The 16363-nt window shown below is 47.8% G+C and overlaps 6 protein-coding genes across 6 annotated transcripts; 4 read left to right on the top strand and 2 right to left on the bottom strand.

The window, feature by feature from the left end:
• Positions 1 to 13: 13 nt before the first annotated feature.
• FPRO_12019 (uncharacterized protein) lies at positions 14 to 1920 on the bottom strand (the record flags this gene model as incomplete). Its single annotated transcript, XM_031221555.1, has 6 exons — positions 14 to 274; positions 322 to 632; positions 680 to 862; positions 920 to 1373; positions 1421 to 1525; positions 1582 to 1920. 6 exons carry the CDS (start codon positions 1918 to 1920, stop codon positions 14 to 16), a joined length of 1653 nt encoding a protein of 550 aa, XP_031087103.1.
• A 1403-nt stretch (positions 1921 to 3323) lies between these two features.
• On the top strand, positions 3324 to 4720 carry FPRO_12020 (uncharacterized protein; the record flags this gene model as incomplete). The annotated part of the gene is made up of 9 exons (XM_031221556.1): positions 3324 to 3374; positions 3422 to 3451; positions 3509 to 3599; positions 3653 to 3694; positions 3743 to 3897; positions 3948 to 3985; positions 4032 to 4169; positions 4214 to 4633; positions 4681 to 4720. The coding sequence occupies 9 exons, from the start codon at positions 3324 to 3326 to the stop codon at positions 4718 to 4720; spliced, it is 1005 nt and encodes a 334-aa protein (XP_031087104.1).
• A 318-nt stretch (positions 4721 to 5038) lies between these two features.
• Positions 5039 to 6011, top strand: FPRO_12021 (uncharacterized protein; the record flags this gene model as incomplete). Its single annotated transcript, XM_031221557.1, has 2 exons — positions 5039 to 5077; positions 5127 to 6011. The coding sequence occupies 2 exons, from the start codon at positions 5039 to 5041 to the stop codon at positions 6009 to 6011; spliced, it is 924 nt and encodes a 307-aa protein (XP_031087105.1).
• Positions 6012 to 8314: 2303 nt separating this feature from the next.
• FPRO_12022 (uncharacterized protein) lies at positions 8315 to 12839 on the top strand (the record flags this gene model as incomplete). The annotated part of the gene is made up of 3 exons (XM_031221559.1): positions 8315 to 8701; positions 8750 to 9281; positions 9331 to 12839. 3 exons carry the CDS (start codon positions 8315 to 8317, stop codon positions 12837 to 12839), a joined length of 4428 nt encoding a protein of 1475 aa, XP_031087106.1.
• Positions 12840 to 12985: 146 nt separating this feature from the next.
• FPRO_12023 (uncharacterized protein) lies at positions 12986 to 14142 on the bottom strand (the record flags this gene model as incomplete). The annotated part of the gene is made up of 2 exons (XM_031221560.1): positions 12986 to 13574; positions 13631 to 14142. 2 exons carry the CDS (start codon positions 14140 to 14142, stop codon positions 12986 to 12988), a joined length of 1101 nt encoding a protein of 366 aa, XP_031087107.1.
• A 1007-nt stretch (positions 14143 to 15149) lies between these two features.
• FPRO_12024 (putative citrate transport protein, mitochondrial) lies at positions 15150 to 16249 on the top strand (the record flags this gene model as incomplete). Its single annotated transcript, XM_031221561.1, has 5 exons — positions 15150 to 15243; positions 15297 to 15317; positions 15373 to 15504; positions 15555 to 15702; positions 15748 to 16249. The coding sequence occupies 5 exons, from the start codon at positions 15150 to 15152 to the stop codon at positions 16247 to 16249; spliced, it is 897 nt and encodes a 298-aa protein (XP_031087108.1).
• Positions 16250 to 16363: the final 114 nt, after the last annotated feature.

Here is a 16363-nt window from a genome sequence, read left to right on the forward strand (position 1 = left end):
TTATCTATAGTTGCTACTCAAGCTCCTCCGTGCTGATCTCCGAAAAGTCTACTGGATCCAATACGGGCTGGTTCTTACCATAGGAATAGATTCCAAACATAGTACCAGCAAAACATCCTCCGTGGGGTGGCATCACTGTTAAAGCACTGGCATCGACAGTGAAAACCTCAGACTCTTTCCCTCCGGCCCTGAGTGAAAGCTCATACTTGGTCGGATATGCACGGATAGCCAACTCAACGTTTTCGAGGTTAGCTTCTAGATCTGTCTCTGAAGTCTAGTAACAGTATCAGCTTCTGCTCATCAGTATGGCTTTTGACTTACTTTGAACTCGTTGGCATTTCCAGCAGCTCCCTTATACATGACCCTGGTCTCGACTTTTCCGTCGTCCTGTTCTGAAGCGACAACCCCTAAGGAAGCATAAGAGTGCTGGCTCCACCACAACACAATACCAGCTTCGTGGCCTCTAACTGTAGGTTTGAACTCCATCTTTGCTTTGAATACCTCATTGTAAGAAGTCTGTTTCCTAAGAAGCAACGCCGGAGTCTCAGGGGATGTTAAGTCGTAGCAGTTACCGTAGAGCCTTAGCACACCCGGCTTTTCTGTAAGAGTATAACTTTGCTTGATGGGGGTGTCTTGGATATGTAAGTTTAACTCTCATTTGCTTGGAGAGCAAACTTACTCTTTTGGTACCATCCCAACTCCAGTTCATCTTCTGAAAGATCGGCATCCCATTTTTGCAGACTTGGCTTTGAAGCTGACTTGATGAGATCTCGACCTACAGTCTTCAGTGTGATGTTGTGACCATCGTTGAAGATTGGCCAGTCGTCCTTCCACTCAACCTTGACGAGAAAGGTCTCTCGCCCTATAGAAGTTAGTTCATCCCGTTCCTAAAGAGCCCAAAGAGATGGTAAAATAATACCTAGCTGCGGTTCCAAAAAGGTCCCCTGGTGTTGTACTGGTCTAACACCCAGCAAGACAGACCACCAGTCTCCGTTCCCGTCTTCAAAGATATCAACGTGTCCCGTTCTCTGGACTTCTTCATCAGGTCCATTGTACCAAAGAGGCTTTCCCTGGCTCTCCCACGGACCTAACGGGCCATGTTTGCTACGAAACACCCACTCTTGATGACCGGCCTCTGTACCTCCTTCAGCGGTCAAGAGATAATACCAGTTTCCGCGCTTGAAGATATGAGAGCCCTCGGCAATTCCATGGGGAGACTTTCGAATGACCTTCGGAGCGGTGAGGGTTCTTCCAGTTGAGATATCAATCTCGGAGATGTGAATTCCAAAGTCCTTCTGCTTTGAGTTGGGGTCTCGCCAGGCGAAGCGCATTGTTGTTGAGAGATAGACCTTCCCATCATCGTCCCAAAACAGCTATTCCTGTCAGTATTGCCGTGGGAACAATGTTATAAATTACTTACATCTTGGTCAAAACCAGGATTGTCAAAGTATACTGGGTCAGACCATGCATTGTCGTCCCAGATGTTGTCGGTCCAGACATAGAATCCTCTGGGAAAGATACGTTCCTGTTCATGTCCATCAGAGACTGATCCTATTCTCTCTTTTCGTCTTAATTTCTTACATCAACAGTTGGTCGGTAGCGGTGGAAGACACCATTCGCTAAATACCATCTCTTCTCCTCAGGTCGGTATCTCAAAGTACTGGCCCAACTACCCGCTCCAGGCTCAACGGTACGCATATCAATCTGACTTCGACGATTGAGCGCATGACCGATGAGTTTCCAATCAATTAGATTGGTTGACATGTAAATGGCGCATCCGGGGAAGAACTCAAATGTCGAAGTACTAAGGAAAAACGTCGTTGGGGTCGAGTCCGTAGCGGGAACTACACAGATGGTAGGATCCGGGTTGAAGCCCCGAATGACCGGGTTTGTAAACGTCAGACTTGATTCTTCAGTCATTATGCTTCCTTTGGCAACGAGAAAATAGAGATAGCTATCGTCATCAAGAACCGTAGGGTCGTTGGTTAACGGTATTTATATAAATCTCTCGAGTCGGTTAAGCCATACCGAGATGCTAAGCAGATCCGAGTTATGTCCACCAAGCTAGTAATTTTCCATGAATCAGCGTCTGTGAAACAACCCCCAAACTTGACATTCGATCTTGCGGGGTCATTCTTCGACCCCAATTATGCCGCTTCTAGGTCTAAAATTCGTTGCTTGACCAATCATTGAACGAAGTCATTACTTTGGCTTACATTGTTCATATTACCCTTAGAACTACTGTTTAGAATGAAACTTACTCGCTCATGTTTAGGCTAAAAGTCATGTTTAGTAGTATTCAACGCCTGTCTTCGATGGCTTATTACCTACTAAGGAGCCGACTCTGGCATTCGAAATCGATGAGACTTCTCATTTACACACCTCCATAGATCCTTTATTGTATATTTCCTGTTCAACCGAACATGTTGGATATTGAGTGAAGCTCATGTTCTACAGCAAAGCGCCTTCTCTCCAAATCAAGACTCATAAAATGCCAACCAATTGGTATTTGTTAGCACAGGGAATCGTCAGGCCACATCTTATGCTAGTTACAATACAGCGTACAGTAACACACAGCAGATACTAAAGTCTCACAGGGCTGACCACTTGTGTCATGGGCAGTCAAACTCCGAGTTCATTACATGATGGTGAATTGAGTGTCTTCAGCAGTGACTTAGGATTCCCGAAGGAATTCGTAGGAATTCTTAACCAAGATGTTGCTGGTGACCAACTCCTTGGCAACTAATTATGCAACCATGCCTTTCTCTCACTGTAATTTATTGAGAGTATTCAGGTACTCTGTCTCTATAGAGATACAAAATGCCCAACGTCATGATTAAATATCACAGATAAGTTCAATCAAGAAGGCGTTTATCTGTCCTCTGTTCTCTAGGTCAACAAGACTTCATCCCCTCGGTGATAATGCAGATTCGACGATAGCTACAAAAGCAGCACTACACCGAAGCTTGAATACTAATCATTCGACTTGAGTGACTCAGAAAAGAATATACATGACCAAAAGGTGCTCCAATAGGTACGCAATGTATTCAACCCTAATTTACCAACTTGCGGCGCAGTATGACACGCCAATAGCACTGTTATTGTTCGAAAAGTGTTATGAGAGTTCTCTGAAACATCATTGGTTTGGAATTTATCATATGTCTTTCCGATGGGCCGACGTGACAGCGGATAAATCCGTGTTAGGAAGTCAAGTAACACGCAATTTGCCGAGGACAGGGGACGACCAACGTATAAAGTGGTCAAAGATCCTGATATGATACTCGACGGAACCCACAAAACAATACCCCCATTCTACCTTCGATATGGCTCAAACGCAACAAGTCGATCCGGCAGCTATCGTCCCTGACGATGCGGTAAGCGTAGATGGTCTGAATATGGAGGCATATCTGACTATCGCTAGACTGAGGATACTGACTCTTCCCTTGGAGAGGTTTGTGATCTTCATGTCGATACAAAACTACAGTTCTTGTGGACTGACGATTTGTAGGATCTCCAGTCTTCTACTGCAAGTGTCTCTAGCTCGATCCTGAATTATCGCCGCGAGAACGGCAGAACATATCATTCCTACAAAGATGGAAGTAAGACCTCTCAGTCTCAAACTCGAAGCTTAGGCGCTAATTCATTAATCGAGAATATGCTTTGCCAAATGACGAAGCTGAAAATGAGAGACTTGGTATGATAGCCACCTTCAAATGGGAGCTATAGATGCTAATCACCCAAGATCTTCAACATAACCTGTTTCTACTCACATTTGACGATAAGCTTGGTTTATCGCCACCGAATAAACTCGATGCCAAGGTCAAGCATGTTCTGGATGTCGGGACAGGTACTGGCATATGGGCTATCGATTATGCGGATGAGCACCCTGAGGCTCAGGTAAGTATGCCTTTCCAAGTCGACTTTTCTCAGTTAACATGATTCTTTAGGTCATTGGGGTTGATCTATCCCCAATCCAACCAGACTTGTATGACAAAGTTTGAGAGCGAATGATCTTTTGCTGACGATTGTAGCGTCCCGCCGAACGTCAACTTCGTCATCGATGATATAGAGGATGAGTGGACTTATAGTCAGCCATTTGACTATATTCATAGTCGTGTCATGACATCTTGCATCGCAGACTGGGGCGACTATCTCAAGAAGTGTTTCAAGTAAGTATTGTTAAGGGCTCTTTTGTTCTCGCTAATAAGTGCAGCAACCTTGTCCCCGGTGGCTATCTCGAAATCCAAGAAGTTGACGTGAACATCAAGTCAGATGACGGCAGTCTCCGCCCAGATAATATCATGCTCAAGTCTCTGGCCCTGTTGAATGAAGCGTCTGTCATGTTTGGCCGACCATACCTCGATATCCTGTCTCTCGTGAATATCATGAAAACCATCGGCTTTGAAGATGTTGTCGTTGAGAAGTTCAAGTGGCCCATCAACTCTTGGCCCCGAGACAAGAAGGCTAAGTTGCTTGGAAGTTGGTGCTATACCAATATGGCGTGTGGTCTCGAGGCCTTCACTATGGCACCATTGACTCGTGCTCACGGATGGACGCCTGAGGAAGTAAATCTCTGGCTGGTCCATCAACGGAAGGCGATGGCTGATAGGAACACTCACGCGTATTGGCCGCTGTAAGTTGACTTCAAGCTTCACGAGGACATATCTGACTAGAAACTAGCTATTCTATCTATGGAAGGAAGCCATTAAAGGAGAACTAACAGTCTGGAGCCCTCAGGGGGGAAGAAAACTGATGTTAAACAAGGGTGATGAAATAAAATGACCTAAAGATTTACTAGCATATACTAAGCTTACCTAAATCTTTTCATCTTTTAGGACAGAGATTCTAAAGTTTTCATCCCCCCTAGGCTGGGTAGAATTGCTTACATCCGTGAATAAGTCGGCTTTAGCCTGGCACTGTTAGTGCTGGGCGGAATTCCGCCTGGTGGGGCTGCAATGGGGATAAAGTCAACCAAATCGAGACATTCTCATCCATAGAACCATTCACTTACACACATCAATCTCACTGAACCCATACAATGTCCTCCACCCAACTTAACAAAGTTGCCATATTTGGTGTAAGACATCCATCCATGGTGCAAATAATTCATTTACTAACACAGCTAGGCCTCTGGCAACTTCGGCACACCCATCACTGCCGCTCTCATCAAAGCTGGCTTTGACGTTACCATCATCACCCGAAATGAATCCAAGTCCACATTTCCAGATGGTATCCCTGTAATCAGAACAGGCTATACTCTAGATGCACTCACCCAAGCTCTGCATGGTCAAGATGCCGTTGCATGCGTTGTTGGTCCAGCAGGCATCCCTCTGCAAGCCACGATGATTGACGCTGCTCTCGCCGCTGGCGTCAAGCGCTTCATCGTTGATGATTATGGCTGGGGTCCAGAGTTTAGAAGCTATCCTGAGTTCGAAGCAGTGCGCGCCCAAAGGACTGTCGGTGTTGATCGCGCAAAAGAACATGCCGCTGCGAACCCAAACTTCACCTGGACCAGTATCGCGACTGGCAATCCAATTGACTGGGCGCTAAAGCGGTTCCCTACCATGGGATTCGACATCAAGAATCGCACGGCAATTATATACGACCAAGGCGACGAGTACTTCACTGGAACTACTCTTGATGGAATAGGTCAATCGGTCCTTGGAGTCCTTCAGCACCCTGAAGAAACAGCGAATCAACATGTCAAAGTGCTCTCCATCAAAACATGTCAAAATGAGCTGTTGGAAGCATTTCAGAAGGGAACAGGGATTAAATGGGATGTCCAGAGACGAACAACCAGTGAGCTCATAGATGGAGCGCGAAAGAAGCGCGACACTGGTGAAGGCGGCTGGATTCTTGACTTGGCCGTTGCTCAATTGTACGAGGTAGCTGAGGGCGGGAAAGCTCGCTGTATTGTTGCATCGTCATGGGAGGAGTCGGATTCTGGGCTGCTTGGGGTCACTCAGGAAACGCCTGAAAGCATTGTCGACTCTGTTCTAGCTAGTATTTGATCCATAGTTTCATGTTCTGGGATATTTCCTACCATTGAATTTCAACATTGGATTAAATGCCTTATATCACTGGATTCACCTGTCAATACCTCTCTGGAAGCAGATCGCCCCAGCTGGCTGCATGCCTGTTCGCCCTAAAGCCCCACATATATTTGGAGGAGTTTTAGGGCACAACCACCAAAATTTCCCACCTGAACATCGTATCGTCTTGCGCAGCTCCCGCCTCTTTCTGGTTGGAATTATTGCAGATTCACTCGATGAGCACGGAACATCCTCCACTAAGGTCTGGTCGCTGCTCTACTTCCGATCACGACTAAATCAAAGACTTTCTATAAAATCAGTATCAGACTTCGTCCACTTAAATCACCTTCCTAAAGTAGCTAATATATGTGCAGATAATTCGGGGCTTCAAGTGTGAGAGAAGACAGGCGGGTAGGGTACGGCCAGTAAGTGCAATCCAACATGTCAGAGGTCGTTGCTTGTCTAAGCAATGTCTAAGCAAGACAGGTATATAGGGCCCATTTCATACTGCAAAAAAAGATAGAATTATATAGAGAAAACTATTGAATAGAGTTATTATATTTCCCGAGGTTATATAAGCCACCTAAATATTAAAACCTTCGCCAGCGGGTAACCGCTGGCATATGGTCCAACTGAAAAAATACAGAGAAGATGTAAGCGTGTCCCCCCTAAATTCCAGTGTTCGAGCCCTTACTAACAGTTCTATAGTAGCATGGCCCCTGCACTAGATGACACATGTAATCAAAGAGACGCAAAACATTTTTTTGACCTTTCTTTATAATTTTTAGGTATGATTTACGGCTCAATTAGAGATGCTGGAATGCCTCGATTGAAGACATCTTGCCAGAATCTCAATTGCACGGTCGCGTAATAAAGGTAATTGCTGCCTGGAGTGGCTCATGTCATGTCGCTTAAGAAAGCGCATGCCCTGGACCTTTAACCTGTACTTTATCGCCTAGGGCTTAAGAGATTAGGCCACATGCTAGAATACTTCAGTTTGACATTCTTCAAGTTTAACACTCCTATATTATGCTACAATAGACTCTTGTAAAACGGCGAGCTACTTCCCAGCGGTTATAAGTCACAGTTTCAAGCTTTTCATAAAATATAAAGGTCAATCTCGTACTACATGCAATGCCAACATGTCTCTTATAATACCCTCATCGTTCTACTCGCCTATTGATCGCTACTTGAACATATTAAGAATCTTGTCTCGGAATTCTGCAGTCACTGAGTGCTAAACAGAGCAGATGCAAAGATGGACAAGTTCAAAGACGGTTATTCGTAAGCAGCCTTCGTTCTCGGGATGGCGAAATTCCTTGCACCCGATGTTGGGACCGACGGCACGGCGTGTGAGAAAGATCACTGCAAGGCTTCTCTCACTGTGGCCAGAAAGTTGAACTGAAGAGGGAATACGGCGCGGGACGGGCCGCCAGGAGGGTTACGGTGGAATCTTGAGTCCACTTTGGGACGGCTTCACAGCCTTATGCAGTGGTCTGGTCCTGGAAATGGGATCAGTCGTGCTGGTACGATCGCTCTCTCACCTTAAAGACAAGGCTGGAAGATCGAGCGCCGTAAACCAAAGCAATGACGTATAACAGATCGGTGCCTAATAGGAAGTGTAAAGATCAACCATTTCTATTACTCACCAAGACAACAACCAGTTACAAATGATGGTCACGTTACAAAATAAGCCCCCAATGTGAGTGGGTTGTGGGGAGAATTACAAGGCATACGATGAAACCGTTCAATAAGCAAGTGTCTCAGGCTGAACGCCTCCCGTTTGATGACGAGCGCTTAACGACGCATCAGGGCTGACGTTCGCTCCTCATCATTTTATGTACTAGAAATGTTTTGTAATTGGCATTTCAACTGTCGAAAATGCCGTCTTCCGAGCTCTCAGTCGATAACCAAGAAATAGCCCCAGAATTACTACAACCCAGCCTAAAGATCGCCCTACCACACAGCTCAGCCTTACCAACAGAGGCATGGTATAATATGCACCGTAAGCAGCAAATGCAACCAGATCCTCCTTTCGTTTTCGAACCCTTACAGGGATTCTTGTTCGGACTTTTTTGATATCTCAGTTTTTAATCATCCGTTTTGGCCCCCGCTAAGTTCATCGGTTACGAGTCATAGCGTTGAGTCTTCCATCTCAGCCTGATTTCTGAAACGCCAACCGCCTTTTATTCACCTGTCTTTTGCACCATAACTTCTTTCATTATAGTCTTTTTCTTCTTCTTTTTCGTTGCAAAGGTCGTCTGCAGGACCGTCAAGGCATAATGGCGGTCCATAAAGACAAAGACACCGCGGAAGCGCAGTTTGCGCAAATCCTGGACGATGCTAGCAAGCTGTACTCCTCCGACTCCAAAGACAAACTCGGCGATTTTCTTGACCCTCCTATAAACAACGTCACAGACCTAATCAAACAGGTCGACAAGCAGAATGATCAGTTTACTAAATTCCGCGAGAAGCGGCAGTCGATCTTTAGCGCTATGGCGGCTTGCCTTACTCCCGTTGAAGTCATCGGTGAGATCGTGAGTGGTGCTGCAGCAGACTCATTTGCGCCAGCGGAGGGAATCTTTGGCGCTGTTGCGTATCTCATTGGAGCAGCGAGAGATGTTTCCTCAGCTTATGATACGATCGTTGAGCTATTTGAACATTTGAAGGTGAGTGATATTGATCAACCCCGCTTGAGGCTTTACTGACAATTGTAGGACTTCACATCACGCCTAGATGTTTATGTTCAGTATAAAATGGGCACTGCACTGCGAAACAAGGTCGTCACGATTCTTGCCCAACTATTTGAAGTGTTTGTCTTGGCTGCCAAGGAGGTTCGTCGCGGTCGCTTCAAGGCATACTTCCGTACAGTGTTCGGCAAAGGGACGCCCGTGCAGGAAGCCCTCGATAAGCTAAAGGCACTTAACATTGGTGAAGAGAGGCAGGTTCTTGCAGATACTTACGGAGGTGTAAACAAGCTCAATCTCACAACGGAGAACATGCAGAGCAAGCTTGAGGAGATGAACCAGACAATGATGCAGATGAGGTCTGAAGGCCGTGAGCGTACTATCGCGGCGCATCAGGATAAACTCAAGGAGATTCTAGACCCTTCGCCGTTTCCTGAGGACTTCTTTGCTATGTTTAACAAGTCACGCGCGGAATCGACCGGAGATTGGATCCTTACGGATGGAGGGTTCAAGGCATGGCTTGACAGGAAGACCAACTTCCTCTGGATTACAGGTGCAGCCGGTAAGTGTCGCTGACCTCAGTTTCTGAACGTCAACTAACATTCTCGCAGGAACTGGCAAATCGTACTTGACCACTAGACTTGTTTCTTGGGGAACAGAGCATATTTCGCGAGTTGCGTACTTCTACTTCAGAGACAACAATCCCGAGACTCGTTCAGTTCTCCAAGCTCTCCGTGATCTCGCCTACCAACTAAGCGAAAGCGATCCCTTTTATGCCAAGCAGCTTCTCAAGAATCTTCGCAGCATCGATGAAATCCGCACCATCCCCAGCGCCTACCGAAAACTCTTTGTCCAACCGTTCCAGCAAGAAGAACAACAGAAAGCGATTTACATCTTCCTCGATGGTATCGATGAGGCGGATTCTGCTGAAGTCGAGGAACTACTCCAGCAAATGGGTTCGGATGATGAGTCTGACAAGAGACCGAAACATGTCACGCTCCAAGTTGCTCTCATTGGAAGGACGTACATGACCGAGACTGTTACGTATACTCTCGATCCAGGAAATAGGGGAACGCAAGTCATCACAACCCTTCACGTCACGCCCGATCGTAACGCCGAGGATGTCAAGCTATACATCGAGAATAGCGTTTGGCACCTTCGTAACCTGAGCCGCACACCTCCCGATTTTCGACAAAAGATCATTGACGCCATGATCAAGCAAGCCGACGGTCTCTTCATTCTCGCAAAGTTCATGCTAGAGGACATTAGTCGCAAGCGACATCCTCAGAGCATCCTCACTAGTCTGAAGTCATATCCCAAGGAGATCAACGGTATCATTGGACAAACACTTAAGAACCTTTCGGAGACACTATACGAAGATCAGACGAGAGACTTGAACGAAATGCTCCAGTGGGTCGCGTGCGCGGAAGAAGTTCTATCGCTCGAGCAGTTAGAAGCAGTCCTTATTATGCGCTTCGGCGATCCTCCTTTCCACCTCGAAGAAACCCTGCGCGGTCAATACGCATGCTTCTTTGAACTCGAGCGCGAAGACGGATTAACGACTGACGATCTCATTCGAGAGCATGAGAAGCAACAGCGCATTAAGAACGGCGACCTCGGCTCCGGAAGGCGTTCAAGTTCAGCGAGTCGTCCAGGATCAGGACGAAGTGGGAGTCCCAAGAGCCCAACAGTTTTCGGTCGAAGCCCCGATCTTGGTCGAAACTTATCTCCTTTACGTCGCACGAGCCCGATTCAGGCTTTGGGTCCTGGACGAGTAAGTCCCGGCCGCAGCGTGAGTCCAGCTGCCAATTCTGATCTCTTCGATCCGATGAGTGAGATGGACTTTCGATCAAGCAAGACGAACACGTGGATAACTTTCTTCCACTCTTCCGTCAAGGAATTCTTTGGTACCCAAAACTCTTCAAAGCTTGGTGCAGGCATTGGGTTTGATCCTCTGATTTCTCGCATTCACATCCTGCGAACATGTCTCTCCATCTTCACCAACAAAGCCGCCTTCGATAAATACCGGCTCAGCGCCAGTGGTCGAGAGTCCATGAAGCAGTACGCTGCGTGGTATTGGCAGGAGCATTTAGCTGTCCTCGATCCTGCAACAGTGCCTGCGCCTCAGAAGAAAGAGCTTGGAGAGTATGTGCACAAGATGCTCACTGATGAGAATACCATTCTCGACTGGACTCTTATGTATGAGAAGAATGACGAGGGTCTTGACGTCCTTACAGATGCCAACATGAAGGGTCTTAAGCGATGGATGGGCGATCCCGATGTCCAATCCTCTCTCAGTCCTGAAGCTCGAGAATGGGCCAGCAAAGGCGTCAAGGAATCCCCTGGTATCTTCAAGCCCATCGGAGACCTTTACGCTCGAGCGTGGCTCTCAGAAGACTTCAAGAAATACATCCCCACCCTCTTCTGCTTCAAGATTGTCCAGTCCATCGCATTCATGCAAGAAGGCTACTCCTGGTCTGACTGCAACACCCACTGGACCGAAATCCCTGTCGAGAACCGAATCGTCAAAGCAGCAGAATGGGCAAAGATCCCAGAAAGTGCCCACTGGCATCGTCGCTTCGGAAGCACATACCTCACGAATGACATGCACAGCAAGGCGCTGGGACATTACGATAAGGCTCTGGCTCTCGACAATAACAGTGTGGAGACACGTGGTCGTATCGCGTACTGTCTTTCGCGTGACGGTCGCTTCAAAGAGGCTTTGGAGCAAACTCTCAAGTGTGAAGCAATTGAAGAAGAGAGTATCGCCAGTGGCAAGCTTGATGAGCAAGCTTTGAGGAGCTGCAAATGGCGTTTATATAAGGATCACATTCTCATAGCCACTTGCTACGAGGAACTCCATAAAGTCGACCAAGCACTCGAATACTTCCTCAAGGCGATGAAGAGCGCCAAAGTGGTCGGTCTTGATCGCAAAGAATGCAAGGAATATTTTGAGCCTGAACTTGGGTATCTCGAGCTAGTGGCAACTGAGAACCGCCATGAAGCTGTCATTCAGTTCCTCAAACAACTCTCCGAAGAGGTCACTGACGCAGAACACAAGCGTACAAGACTCGTTGACTTTTTGCTCGAGTTCCATAACAAACCTCTTGTCATAGACTGGATCCCCAAGGCAGCCAGCAAAGTCGGTGAAACGGACTTCATCTACGAGTCTCTACTCTTCACGATTGAGGTTGCAACCGCAACTCGCGATCCCCTCAAGGCGCTATATCTTCGTCTCGCACTTGGCGCAACGTACACGTATAGTCGCGATATTGAATCTGCGCTGGATTTATTCGAGGGTGTAACACAACTTGGATACCGACCTCGTGGTAATGTCCCTACACGACAGGCTTATGCTCTCGCATTCCAGAAGCTTGCCTCCCTGTACAAAGAGCGTATTCTTCATGCCGGACTCAAGACGCCCGAAGCAGACACTTGGCTTGAGGATCTTGAGAAGATCAAGCAGAAGCAAAGCCGGCATCAGAATCATGACATGCCGATCGAGATGGTTGGTTCAGACGTCAACATCGCAGCCATCTACATGATCCTCTTCAACCGTCTTCTCGGTCGAAGTTCGTCAACAGACCGCGATCTTCGGCAGCTGATCAACGACAGTCTCGATATTCTCTCTGACGATGATGTCCAAAACGACGAATACGCCCTGGATAACCTCCTCGGCCTCTTCATCGCCGCCGATGACATCGAAAACGCTCTCGCCCTTAGTCAATCCATGCGCAAAGTCGATCCCAAGATCTTCACCTCTACTCCAGAAGACTCGCCCGTTCTTTCACGCATTGAGCCCAAACTTCCCGAGATTCAGACGATGCGTCAAAACTGCGCCCAATGTCTAGATCTAATCCCTCCTTCAGATGAGTACTACATCTGCGAGTACTGCATGGAGACGTATGATGCAAAGTGTATGGCTGTTATCAAGGGCGAGGGGAACAAGACGAGCGATCATAGGGATGACCTGATCTGTAGGAGCGATCATCAGTGGTTTACTGTGCCCCCGTTGGGAAGAGTGTTGCACAGGGGAGAGATATTGTTGGTCAATGGCAAGGTGGCGAGTTTCAACGAGTGGAAGGCTGGGTTGGAGCAGAAATGGGGGCGGAAGAAGTAGATGGAATGGGCATCAGTACCTGGCTATGGGAAATGAAGCATCAGTGGAGTTGGTCAGCATCTAGATGAAATGTTACTGCAATTGCAAAGTTATCATAGGAAAATACATAAGCTTCTACTCGCAATGAACATGCTCAGGAGCCTGTATCAGGTTCGAGACGTCTCACTTCCTTCCTCCATTTCCAAGTACTGCGATTCAAGATGCTTTATAACAGCTTCCGGGTTCGGTAGGGAATCCTTGGCGCGACATGCGTTGCCTTGTTTGATGTAGGCTGTCCTGAAGGAGGACCATACTGGATCACCTAATTGGTTGTAGGATTCCGGCGGTGATGGAAGCACTCCTATAAGCTCGTCTAAGCACATAGAGATCGTCTCCACGGTCATGTCTTCTGCTTCTAGAAGTTGGTGAAAGGAAGGAATGTGTATGCCAATCTCAAGGGGCCCGAATTTCCAAGCTTCATAGGCCGGGGAAGCACCAAGGACAATGCACGCACGCATAGCCCAAGGCCTCGCATTTGAACTGAAGTATAGCAACCACTCGCCCATTGAGACTGCTATTTTCGTAACGTCGATGCCCGCATCCTCCATCATATCCTCCGTGATTCGTATGTCTTTCAGCCGAAATTCTTTGGTGCACATCTGAGTGTCGAACAAATGGAGTGGTGGCATGCATTCGAGGTTATATCCACGGTGAAGAAGTTCCTGGCTAACAAATGGATCCATTGGTTTGCGGCCCCTTGGGTGATAATGGTTTGTAAGAGCTCGTCGTACGATCTGAGGCAACGAATGAACCTTGTCGACTGTTGTGCCTGGTGAGGGAGGCACTTGATGATCTTGGCAGAATCTTTTCTAGTCGGAAAAGAATTGTATGTTGGTAGGAGCTTTGACTCTGAAGTCATATTGGAAGTTGTGTTCACCAATGGCCCTCGCGATCTTTTCTTAAAAGGTGTGCGGCTTCGTACAACGTGAATTTGGCTGTCGAGATCAGAAAACGGAGTCTTTACCAGGTCGACAATAGTGTTCTCCCCAGTCAGCTCCAACCTTTTAAACTCATCGGTGTCTGAAACGTGCTTAACCTTCTGACCACATCCATGAAGATGGCGACCGTTAATAATATGGCACGCGGGAGGATACGGGGGTATGATGACACCTAGGCGCATGAAAGTGGCGAGTGCATCCAAGGGCGAGAGCTCACCTTCAAGGCGATCGATCTCTCCTTGGGAGTATTGCTTTTGGGGTTCATCTAGTTCCGCTTGGGCGGTCTCAGGAGAATCCAGCATCTTGATGGACAGAGTCTCTGGCATGATGAAGACGGGGTGATATGAGTTGAAGTGCGTTACAACAGCCAAATCTGAGGAGTGCGGCAACGGTATATTTGTACCCGAGTTTAAATTTCTAAGTTATAGAACCATTGCCCTACCTCCGTGGAGGATTGGTCTCATTCATACCGACTTTCTGAGCTCTGGTTAAATGGGCTATTGGCAAACAACATGAGTGAGATGGGAGGATCACTGCATCTACCGGTTGACCGAGTGCCACATCTGCCTCGTCAGTTTCAGCTCCAAGAATAAATATGACTTATGCCTAAAACCGCTCATGGGAAATCGTGCAAGAATTAAGGTGATGACGGACATGTCTGCCTGTCGATAGAAGTCGACATCAAGTAGACAGACATATCTAGTGCAGTGAACACGGACGCCATATTGTCCAGATGTACAGATTATGTCCTATGGGCAATAAGCTATCTTTTTCTCATACAACAGACACGGCGACACGCCACACGCATGCAAGCCGTAAGCGTTTTTCCGGAATTGCTCATGGCGGTCTCATAAAGAAACAAGATCTGGGCCGTGGTTAGAGCAATGCGTGTATCCGTAGCCTCAAACATGCGCCGAGGTTGAAGTTGACTTGGGCCGTGATATGCCGACTCAGTAGCACCCGACGGGCTGGAACTTAACAACGGCGTGATTTTAGTTTATTATTTCTGAAATGAACTGTAACAATCCGTTTCCTTCTTAGTGCTCGCGATTGGATTCGTACCTAAAATAAGGAGGCACCCGTGGCTGTTTCAACGGATTGCTCCCGGTGCCCAAGCATAAGGTCTGCGGAGTACTCCATAGCCTGCCCACGTCCAGCAGCCAACCGCTGTAATTACACTTACACTACAGCGACATCGGCGCACGTGTAAATTACAACAGCTCCCATCTGTGCCAAAGTGACGAAATCCATCCCGTCCCACGCCCCAAAAAAAGTTCCCATTCCCGTCAACTCCTACATCGTCTGCAGACCATAACCGGGCAGGACAGCAATCATGGCGTCAACAACGCAAACAGGCGAGAAGAAGAAGCAGCCCAGTCCCTTGCGATCCATCATCGCTGGATCGACTGCCGGCGCCATTGAGATTGGTATGCTCACACGACATGACTCTGAAGATGTAGCTAACCAAGCTGCCGTATAGCTATTACCTACCCCGCTGAGTGTACGTTCACTCACCCGTCGAGTCGATGCGGACCTACAATACTGATTTGGTGTAGTTGCAAAGACAAGGTCGCAGTTGAACAGGCGGTTAGCTGAAGGACAGAAGCTCCCTTGGCCGCCTTTCGGCAAGCAGTGGTATGCTGGATGCACCACTCTCATCATTGGCAACGCAGCCAAGGCTGGAATCCGTGAGCTGCTTCCCGAATTTCTGTGTGTCGCATTGACTAACAAGGGCCAGGATTCGTTGCGTTTGATCAGTACAAGGCGCTTCTTGTCGACGAGAATGGCAATCTTTCTGGGCCTCGTACTGTCCTTGCTGGTTTCGGTGCCGGAGTCACAGAGTCATTGCTTGCTGTGACTCCAACTGAGAGTATCAAGACCACTCTGTAAGTTGACTTGTTCCCCCGCAGGGCCCAAGCTTACGATCGCAGTATCGACGACCGCAAGTCCGCTAAGCCCCGAATGCGCGGCTTCCTGCACGCCGTCCCCATCATCGCCCGTGAACGTGGTCTCCGGGGTTTCTTCCAAGGATTCGTCCCCACGACCGCTCGACAGGCTGCCAACAGCGCAACACGCTTCACCGCCTATAACTTCTTCAAGCAAATGGCCGAGTCATACACAGCACCTGGCGAGAAGCTCGGTGCCGTTGGGACTTTTGCAATTGGTGGTTTGGCTGGTTTGATCACTGTATATGTGACGCAACCGCTCGATACTATCAAGACACGCATGCAGAGTATCGAGGCGAAAAAGACATATGGCAACAGCTTCAAGTGCGCAACGACCATCTTCAAGCAGGAGGGTGTTCTGACGTTCTGGAGCGGTGCGCTGCCACGATTGGCGAGGTTGGTGGTTTCTGGAGGATTGGTGTTTACTGCCTATGAGCAGATCCAAGTGTGGTTTAACAAGATAGATCCGGATGAGAAGTACATCTAGACAGAGCTGAGCGATCTAGAGGGCGTTGAATATGGGCACATGAGCAAATACGGGGAATCGCTTTTGATACAATGTACAAGTACAATACAGATACACGTCGGATGCCAATATCCT

Source organism: Fusarium proliferatum (assembly GCF_900067095.1).
Source record: "Fusarium proliferatum ET1 genome assembly, contig: FPRO_scaffold010, whole genome shotgun sequence".
NCBI classification, from domain to species: domain Eukaryota; kingdom Fungi; phylum Ascomycota; class Sordariomycetes; order Hypocreales; family Nectriaceae; genus Fusarium; species Fusarium proliferatum.